This window comes from Argiope bruennichi, chromosome 7 (assembly GCF_947563725.1).
Source record: "Argiope bruennichi chromosome 7, qqArgBrue1.1, whole genome shotgun sequence".
Lineage (NCBI taxonomy): Eukaryota > Metazoa > Arthropoda > Arachnida > Araneae > Araneidae > Argiope > Argiope bruennichi.
Window position 1 is genome coordinate 111,711,933 of NC_079157.1, and position 11,158 is coordinate 111,723,090.

Here is an 11,158-nt window from a genome sequence, read left to right on the forward strand (position 1 = left end):
CTTCCTGTACATTTCTTTTGTATAATAATTATGGAAATGCTACAGAAATTTGTAGAAAATTCATTTTTCTCATAATTAATGTTTCATCTGAGAATTTTACTTTACTTTCAATATTTAACAGCGACCCAGAATCTCTTAAGTGTGATAGGAAAATAATCATGTTTTTATAAACATTTCAAGACATTCTGCTTGGAATAATAAGTTCTTGGAAATATCACGTGGTTATAAAAATTTCTGGTTTCGACTCATCAATATCATTTAAATCTGTAGAAATATTTTAAATTCATGATATAAAAACTTCCGTCCTTTTGGAAGTGAGATTTAAGTAATATCTGCATACCTGCTCTAATTGATTTTTTTGGATTAGAATGTATTATCATAAGGTAGCTGTGTTAATTTCATTTGAAATTCATAAAAGTAAAAAAATAGATTTAATAGGGAGGTTTAATACTTATTCTAAGGCTGGGATAGCCTGGTTGGTAGAGCGTCGGATTCGCGTCCCTTAGGTTGCGAGTTCGAACCCTGCCGGCCGAAGATTCCCCGCGTGCTTGGTGGCTGACGCGCGTTAAATCTGTCGTGGTCACAAAGTCCTCCATGTCGAGAGTAATACCACTGGGGGTACTGGATCAGGGGTGATCGTTCTCTGATTCAGGTCTAAATTACGATCTGTGGTTGAGTGAATGAAATGCGTGAATGAAGTCCGCCCCGTAAAAAGGGTTGTGACATGTGTGTAGCTAAGTCGTTCTCTTGGCCCTAGATGGGGCTACTATAAAAACAAGAGACGCTCCCCCTCAGGCTTAAATCGGCTGTCTTCGAACAGCGGGCTTGTCCATGGCAAGTGCCATAAGAAACAACTACAACAACAATATTTATTATATTCCTATTTATTAACTGTGCGAGGATTACAATGAAGGAGTCATTTCCAGATTTCGGTAAAAATGATGTTCATGAAAAGGGTTCAAACTACGCCTTTAGAGCAATGTTATGACAGCATATTAATTATTCTCAATAAAATAAAAATTGTATACTTAACTCGTTAACATCCAGGCACTTTTCAAGCGGCACTCTCTTTCACATCCAGACTTTCTTAGCGTGTTCTTTCACATCCAGACTTTCTTAGTGTACGCTCTTGTAGCGTAGTTGTAACTGGCTTATATGCTATTCACCATAAACCTTAGAAAAATAGCTGTTGTCTTCCCGAAACTTTCTCGCATCTTCTCTAGTACAGGTGACATCCCCCTTTCCCTATCTCAAAAATTGTGGACTTTGAGAAAGGCTGTGAGTGTTCCGAATGCACAAAATTTTTATGTTTCGAAAGTTTATATGGAAACGTTCGTGATTCTTAGCACAGCGGAAAAAAACCCAAACATGAACTTTGAATACTTTTCTCAACTGATTTCTGAAAACTGAGACGAGATTTTACAATAATTTATTATTGTAATATTGCAATTTTTTAAATGATTCACAATAATAGCATTTTTTTACAATAATAATTTGATCTTTATTGATTTCTCTGCCGTTTTTATTTATTCATGAACTCTCAAATTATTTTTAAGTTCAATCTTCTTTCTAGAATTTTAAGCATTGATTGTATAAACTTTCATTTTAAAAAGTTGGTAAAAGTTCTTTCTGTTCATCAGTTTTAGAAGAATGTCAGGTTTAAAATATATAATTGTTTTTGAACATCAGAAAAAAATATTTAATTACAAGATGAGATTTCATGAAATAATTACATTGGATAAAAATAATTTTGGAGTGGGCTGTAACAAACTGTTCTTTATTGAACAGAAAATTGAAAAGTATTTTGATGGATAAAATGTTTTCATTGAGAAATTATAAAAGCTTGGGTTTTAAAAAAATGTCCATTTTCTTGATAGAACAAAACGCATAAATGCATGTGATTTTATCATTGAAGATGGCATTCTCAATTTGCTTAGAATCAATCTCAAAACAGTAGTAGTCTGCTTAGAAACAAAGCTGCATCTTAAAACATGCACACACACACACCTGTACCTTTACTTTTCTTTCTCATTACAAGCGTTTGTAGTGAAATCCGGTGAAGCTATGAGAGGCTAGTTTATTTCAAATTTGTAAGCGAAAGTAAATTTTCTGCATATCGAAAAGATCTAAGAAGCAAGAATGGTTTTTCAAATTTTTTGGCATGCTTGAAAATAAAGAGTTATACCTCTAGACGCCAATAAAAGTGTAGATCTTGGGCAAGATGTGAATGCCCCAACGACTCGTACTTTTATTCTCATAGTTCATTATATGTCAGTTGAATGCATCAGAACATTACAAAGAAAACTAGTAAATGTGCATTAATAGCATAAGATTGCAAACAATAGTTAAGAAAGACCCCTGTTTGGCGTGATAGTTTCACACCAAACGGTGTTTTTTTTTTAAAGCTAATGTGCAATCTTTGGCGAATAATCTTTCTCATGTAGTTAGTCCACAAGTATCAGAAAATAAAATAAATATTTTGGACGTTTTTTTCCTGATTGATTGAAAAAGAAATTTGGCTGAGAATTGTAGTTGTAGTCACAAGATCACATACCAAATTTCATTCATTTAAGTCATTGCATTTCTATACATACTGTTGTAAAATCATCAAACGGCGAATCTTTTGACAGATTTGGGTTAAAATTTAGTTTTAAAAAATCTGCATTTTAATGCTAAAACTATGATCCAGATTTCATTTACCTTAACTTATTGCGTTTTTGAATTGTCATGTTCACGTGCATTCAAAAGTACAGATTGACATGAAATTCACTCTTTGATGGATTTTGTTCCAAATCTGACACGGATATATATTTTAGATGTTTAATTTGGGTACAAAATTTTATTTATATTGTTCATTATGTTTTATAGTTATTGTACTAGGACAACCAGATAAACAAATTTCTACTGAATGGAATTCATTCAAAATTGGATCGAAATCTCCCAATTTCGAGTGAAATTCATAGATTACATTCGCCTAGCTCTCAGTGTTTTCCTGTTAATATGTCCACAGACAGAGAATAGATACAGCAAACACATGATTCAAACAATGCATTTTTAAACTCGAGGAGAACTGAGATACGAAAATGAATACTGAAATTGAAACATCCAAAACCCCTAAGTCGGGTGATTGTCGAATGGGGAGATTTAGGGTGAAATCTGAGCCATAAGTTTTAGGTATCATTTTAGCATAAGTATACATATTATTCTTAAAAGTTGTCCTTTACAATGCTAGTATTAAGAATATTCCAGAAATATAAGAAAGTCTGCAGTAAAGTTTGTCTAATTTGTAGAAGAAATTTTTTATTTCAAAGCTGTTGTTATATATCTATAGAGATATAACAGACAATTTCTCGAAATACGTGTTATGTGATCAGGAACATATTTTATCCACAATGCCAGGCTCTTGTGATTACTTGACAAGGAAGATTCTGTTGTAAAACCATTTCATGGAAAAACTATTAATTATGTATTTAAGCCTGGAATATATTGTAACAAGAAATTTTATCCATTACTTTTAAATACGAATATTTAATTGTCAAATAAGTGTGATATTGAAACTCATTGCATGCTTTAGATTTTGCACCGAGATATATTAAATTTAGATTTTAGACTTTTTCAGTTTTTAACAGGAATTATGAACATTAATAAGTTACAACGCAAATTTTAAAAACATAATGACTAAAAGTATGCTAGTTCATGCAAGAGAAATTACGACCGGGAAGTACGATTTTTGATTCGTTGGTTACAAGATATAATATATCTTAATGAATTTTGGTTACTGATAATTGGATTTTGAATCCGAGTTGGTTACATGAAATCAAACAATAGGCTGAACCGTCCGAAATATTTTTAAAAAGAAGATACTATATGCTATAATCTTCCTGCAGAAATATTCTTAATAATGTGATTATATGCACAGGAAGATGATGGCAATTCAGAAACTACACACGGTTTTGAATTTGAATTGTTTTCAGATATTTTGTGTTTTCTACGTTCCCGGTTTTAAGACACTTCCCATGATCGTTACATTCTTACCTGGTCAGTCGTTTTCGATATCACCAGAACAATCAGTAAAACAACTTCAAGATCCGACTTAACAAAAACAAAAATATTTACATATAAAAATAATTAGAAACACAGAAAAATTCAAAAATATGTTTTTATTTTGAAATCTATTGTAGGCACTATTTCTAAGCAGGTTACAATCCAAAGCAGAAAAATAATTTTGGTCATTTTCCATTTTCCGGAATAGAGTCCTTTTCCCTAAGAAAAAAAGATAATTTTTACATGCATTCTACAAAATAATAGCCTTTCTAATAAGAAAAAGAATAATTTTTTTGTTGTTTGCTTTATGATTAAATCATTTTTCCATGTAAAATGATTAATATTTCAGCCAAATTTAAATTTTAAATATGAATTTTTATAATAGCAGTTTTTGAAATTTTTATCGAGAAGTATTTTCGCCATTTAGGCAGGCGTTAAAAAATTGCTCTGTAGTTATTCCATTAATATACAGTTACTGTATGATTAAAATATGACAGTTTTAAAAGACAAGATAACAGGATATAGATAACATGTCGATTGACATGCTTTTAATATGGATAAATAAATACATATAATTATATCAAATCCCCTTTTAAACAAAAAGGGTTATTAAATAGAGTGAATGCCAAGTTAAAAATAATAAATTACTACAAGATGATGATCTTAAAGTATTTTATTAATGGAAAAATTTAACTTCAGATAAGAAAATGACAAAATTCTTAATCATAGCATGCGTTATATTTTGAATATGGCTTTTTCTTTCAGATAGAAAATCTCTTGGGCATATTTTTCAAGACTATTTTGTATAAATTATTTTAAAGCAGTCATATATCAATAATATATTTGTAATTATTGCTGATAAACATTATGCTTAGGGTATTATTTTTAAATATATGCTTATTAATATAGCTAATCTAATAAATCTTTTAAACCAAAACTTTAATTTTAACATAAAAGAATAAATGTATTAAATTAAGAATATTGCTAGACAATGCTGACCTGAAAACATATTAAAAGAATAATATATTATCTAAAAGGAAAACATCATTCATTAAAAGAAGCGCTCTATTTTAAAGAGTTTTTTTGTCTTAATCTGAACTTCTTTCAAACTTTTGACATAGATTTTTATAAGAATTTTTCAGATGTAAAGTCAAATCTTATGTAAGTAGAAACAAATTTTGCAGACTTTTTTATTTTCTTCTATTAAAATTACAGTTTGGGATGGGAAATACGACTATTATTTACATTAGAGTGTAATCATGTTCAGGAAACTTAATTTTAAAATCAATTTAACTAACTAATCTTGTTTACATTTTTTAAAATTAGCCTGGTATATTACCAATTACTCCAGAGAATATAAAAGTAATTGGAACATGTGTTTTCATTCTAATCATAGTAGCGAACATATTGAAAGAGAATATAATTGAAATGATAATAAACTATTGTTTATTAACTTAGAGATAATTTGCTACCTGTTTCCAGCTATTTTAAAATATTGCCTTTCCGATAAAAATATATATTTTATACCGTGGAATGCTGCATTTAATTATCCTCAGTTACGAAAATAAATAATTCTATGTCAAATTTTGGCGGGAAAAATTGGGAAATCAATCTTTATAAAAATAGAAGTGATTAAATACTATGATACACGCGAAGAAAGTATACGTTATTCAGAAATGCAAATTAAGTGAAGATTAGTAATTCATTCTAGGAAATAGCAAACTTAATCCTTTACTATCAAAGAATTTTAATTTAATGAAATCGTTGCTGTTCAATCTTGTCATATTCAATCGACCATTATCAGTTCCATCAATAGTTCAGATGTACGAATAATGAGTATACATTCTAATATCTTGAAAGCAATCAATCAAAATATAGTTATATAAATATCTGTTTAACCCTTAACTAGGGAGGTGAAATTTTAGGACTTAACTGGAGAGGTGCGGTCTACGAGCCCGCATTTCATTTCACTCAAAATAAATTTTCTAATGAATGTATTAGTATGAAAAACTGCCAATATATTTTGCAGATAATTTTCTTGATATATAGACATGTTTTAGAAATTTTTCGAAATATATTATCATTGAAAAAAGCAAATGCGTTGGAACATACATTTTCTTCTCAAATGACATGTTACAATAAATAATATTCTTGAAAAAGCATATTACTTTTTACTTTTTAAATCATATTTATTTTTACAGTATATGAAGGTATATAGAAGACAATATAATGTAAAATTCAACAATTATATGAAAAATAAAAAAAAATGGCAATGGGTAAAATTGGCCCTTTTTGTATCGGTTTGTGTGACTTTCATAGCACGGTTTTCTAGGAAATTTTAAATATACAGGTTAAGAACTAGTATAAAAATCAACCTATAAATTCTATATATATCTCTCTTGGTATATTAATATATTTTATAAATTTTTTAAAATACATTATCACTAGAAAAATTAATTATGTTTGATCATACATATCAAAATCAGTTGAATGCGAACTTTCATCGAAAAACTCTTCTGTGCAATTTTCCTTATCACTAAAATCCCTTTCTGCTTCCTTTAAAAGTGTCTGGAGCACTGTTTCATAATAGGATCACTAAACTGGATGATATTTCGGGATCCAAGTTTTAGCGCCATCCGCTAAGCCTTGTTTATCACTGGGACACTAACAGGGAGATGCGGTCTGAGAGACCGCGCTTGAAGAAATAACTGAATTATTTTAAAAATCATCTGCTGAAATCCGTTGAAAAAGTGCACGTGTATTCAAGGTCATAAAACAGGAAACTACAGGGTCAATCCATTCAATTGAGCTAAAAATAGAATAGGGGTGACAGAAAATCCATCGCAAGTGGTCTCACAGGCCGCACGTCCCCAGTTAAAGGTTAAAAATCTTTCTCTCTCCCCCTCTTTATATATATATTGTAATTCATTGAAAGGCCCAAGTCTGAAAGATTTAAAAATGTAATGTTAAATAAAAAATTAAAAATGTAAAAAGTTAAAATAAACTATTTAATATATTAATTGAAATGTTCAGAAAAGTGGTTCAAATTGAACATTTTCTATGACCATGCGAAGTTGCAAAGTTTTAATAGTATTTGCACAATCGTGTAATTGCATTAATATAACATACAACATTAATCCTTAATAATTCCTCAATGACCTCTTCTTATGCGGCACAGTTTAGAAAAAAAGCATTAATCAACTAAAATTACAAAAAAAAAAGATTGGTGGTTGAGTGAGTCTTTTGTACTAAATTTTAGGTACAATATATCATGGTAATTCATTAAAAGACCCGAATCAGAAAATAATAAAGAATATATGAATTCTTATTAAAATTTAAAAATGGTCAAATAATGTATTAATTGAAATGTTCATAAAACTTGTTCAAGATGAGGATTTTCTATGCAAATACAAAGTTGCATTGATTTAACAATATTTGCATGTGCGTGTAATTGCATTACTATTATATACAGCAATAATCCTTCATATTTCTAAACCTTCCTCATTATTGAAATGCGTCATTTGTATGGAAAACATAATATCACGTACACATTTTCAAGTAAATAATTTTATTTTCTGGATAAAAATTACAGAACTTAAGAAATGTTAAACTTCACAATTTTCTCATTCCTTTTTTTATTTTAATTTGCAGCTATCTACCAATCAATATGAACAATAATATTCATGATCAGAAAATTTATTTCAATTTCTGTTGAGCAGACAACATGCACATAAATGTATGCATATGACAATTTTTCTATATAGAATAAATTTACATTTTTGAAATATACCTTTTTAACAATATTCGTGATACTCCAGTCTAACATATCTCTTCAAATGTTGCAAAGAGAAGCGTGGAACTTTGTATTTTCAGATACAAAATTAAAACTAAATTTAACTAACGACATCTTTACAGATTGGGCTTGAACAATAAATTTACTCTTTTTAAAACTTTTCCTCTTAGAGGCCAGAATATTTTCATATAGTGATAAATTTTATTTAATGCAACTTTGTAGTTGGCAATTTAAATCTAGGTGAAACATTTTTGACAAACTGATCACTTTCTTCACAAGCGGGGACATCCTGCATATCAGAAAATCAGACAAATAGAAAAGAAAAGTGGTGCGGATAATTTTTTTACATTACATTAATTTTTTAATACAGGCTTCTGTCCTACTGTAAATGCATAAAAAGTAAATAAAGTGTAAATGTATATATATAAAAGACTTCATAAATTATTGACATTAAATTGAACACCAATTATATCTCACTGTATAAAATTTCTCATCGTCCTCCGCCATAGTAACCACTACCTCCTGCTGAGCCTGCTGCTGAACCACTGCCATATCCTATACCATCAGCTGCTGCTGTCCCAACTGCACTAGAACCACCCCCAGCAGTTGCAGCACCACCAGCACCTACATGTGGATGAGCATGTCGTCCTCCTCCAGCTCCAACAATTCCATCTCCAACAGATGAAGCACCAGCATCATCCCCATACCGATAACCATATCTTCTGCCACCACTGGCAGATGCTGCACCGGTTGCAGCAGAACCACCATCACCACCATATGAATTTCCATATCCTCCTCCACCACCGGCAGCTGCTGCACCGGTTGCAATATTTCCACCTCCAGTTGCTGCTGCACCGGCTGAGCTACTTCCACCTCCGGCAGCTGCTGCACCGGCTACACTACTTCCACTTTCGGCAGCTGCTGCACCACCAGCACCTCCATATGGATATCCATAACCTCCTTCACCACCAGTTACAATATTTGCTCCTCCGGCAGCTGCTGCACCGGCAGCAGAAGCACCGCCAGCACCTCCATATGGATATATATATCCTCCTCCACCACCTGCAGCTGCTGTCCCGGCTGCACTATTTCCACCTCCGGCAGCTGCTGCACCGGCTGCACTACTTCCACTTTCGGCAGCTGCTGCACCACCAGCACCTCCATATGGATATCCATAACCTCCTTCACCACTAGTTACAATATTTGCTCCTCCGGCAGCTGCTGAACCGGCTGCAGAAGCACCGCCAGCACCTCCATATGGATATATATATCCTCCTTCTCCACCTACAGCTGCCGTACCAATTGCACTACTTCCACCACCTGCAGCTGCTGTCCCGGCTGCACTACTTCCACCTCCGGCAGCTGCTGCGCCGGCTACACTACTTCCACTTTCGGCAGCTGCTGCACCACCAGCACCTCCATATGGATATACATAACCTCCTTCACCACCAGTTACAATATTTGCTCCTCCGGCAGCTGCTGAACCGGCTGCAGAAGCACCGCCAGCACCTCCATATGGATATATATATCCTCCTTCTCCACCTACAGCTGCCGTACCAATTGCACTACTTCCACCACCGGCGGCAGAAGTACCACCAGCACCTCCATATGGATATATATATCCTCCTTCTCCACCTGCAGCTGCCGTAACACCTGCACTACTTCCACCACCGGCAGCTGCTGCACCAGCTGCACTGCTTCCACCTCCGGCGGCTGCTGCACCGGCTGCAGAAGTACCGCCAGCCCCTCCATATGGATGTATATAGCCTCCTTCACCTGCAACTGCAGCACCAGCTGCACTACTTCCACCTCCGGCAGCTGCAGCACCGGCTGCACTACTTCCTCCTCCTCCAGCTGCTGAACCAGCTGCTGCAGCAATACCAGCACCTTCATACGGATATCCATAACCTCCTCCACCACCGGTTACAATATTTGCTCCTGCGGCAGCTGCATCGGCTGCAGAAGCCCCGCCAGTACCTCCATATGGATATATATATCCTCTTCCTCCATCTTCAGCTTCTGCACCAGTTGCAGTAGCAATACCAGCACCTCCATATGGATATCCATATCTTCTTCCACCACCAGCAGCTGCTGCACCGGCTGCAGAAACACCGCCATCATCTCCATATGGATATATATATCCCCCTCTTCTACCTGCAGCAGCTGCACTACTTCCACTTCCGACAGCTCCATATGGATATCCATATTCTCTTCTACCATCGGCAGCTGCTGTCCCTGCTGCACTACTTCCACCTCCTGCAACTGCAACACCAAAAGCACCTCCGTACGGATAAGCATATCCACTTCCACTACTGCCTGCAGTAGCACCACCAGGAGTTCCATATGAATAACCATATCTGTCTCCACCACCGGCTGCAGCAGCAGGACTAATTTCTCCGTATGGATAACCATATACACCTCCGCCAGTGTCAGCTCCCGCACCTCCTACAGCAGCGCCATAAGAACCTCCATATAGACTTCTCCCGCCGGTAGCGGCAGTACCTCCTATAAAAGCACCATGAGTACCTCCATATCCACGTCCACCACCGGCAGCAGCACCACCACCACCATAGGGATAACCATATCCGCCAAAGGTAGTACCTCCATATGGATAACCATATAAACCACTACTAATAGCAGCTACACCAGCACCAGCAACACCATGAGAATCTCTAAGTGGATAACCATATTCACCTAAATCTTCTACAGTTTCAGTACTGTCTGAAGAAACATCACCATGATCTTTGCATACATAGCCATATCTAAATCCATTACCGGCAACGGCAGCACCTCCATATGGATAATCATATCTACCGCGAGTACCTCGATGCAGATAGCCATGCATTTCATTGGCTGTATTTCTTCTACCACCGCCATGAAAATGTGCAGCTGTGGTGATTAAAAGTGAGACCAGTACAAATACATAGCAGACCTGGAAAAGAAATAAAGGAAAATTTAAAGAAAGAGACAAATAAATTTGAAAATAAGTTTTTAAGAAAATGCAGATATTACCTTTTAGTGTATATAGGTAAATCGTTATTTTTTTGGTTTAATGTGTTATGCATAAATATTAGAACCACTAAAGATAGAGAATGAATTTTATAATATAGTTCTAAACTCTTTTATCAGTTGAAATCAAAATTCCACATGATTGGAGATCACGCGTCAGCGTTACCATGGAAACGGGATGCAGTAGCTTGGAAGGGTAAAGACCTCTGAACACCCGAGGGCAGAAGTCTGACTTCTTGCTCGTATGAAGGTGTAACTCACACATTCGCTAGCACAACCCTTTTTTACAGGGGGGCACATTCACACACCTCA

General features: G+C 34.6%; 1 protein-coding gene across 1 annotated transcript; it reads right to left on the reverse strand.

The window, feature by feature from the left end:
* Positions 1–8,327: 8,327 nt before the first annotated feature.
* LOC129975539 (loricrin-like) lies at positions 8,328–11,111 on the reverse strand. The gene is made up of 2 exons (XM_056088600.1): positions 11,013–11,111; positions 8,328–10,769 (listed from the first exon to the last, which is right to left on the reverse strand). Exons 1-2 carry the CDS (start codon positions 11,109–11,111, stop codon positions 8,328–8,330), a joined length of 2,541 nt encoding a protein of 846 aa, XP_055944575.1.
* Positions 11,112–11,158: the final 47 nt, after the last annotated feature.

What these genes read in the sequence shown, in the direction of transcription:
- LOC129975539 (XM_056088600.1), bottom strand. Translation starts at nt 11,111, where the DNA reads ATGTGTGAGTTACACCTTCATACGAGCAAGAAGTCAGACTTCTGCCCT. An exon ending in TACTGCATCCCGTTTCCATG is followed by an intron (nt 10,770 to 11,012) that starts GTAACGCTGACG and finishes TTTCTTTTCCAG; the next exon opens with GTCTGCTATGTATTTGTACT.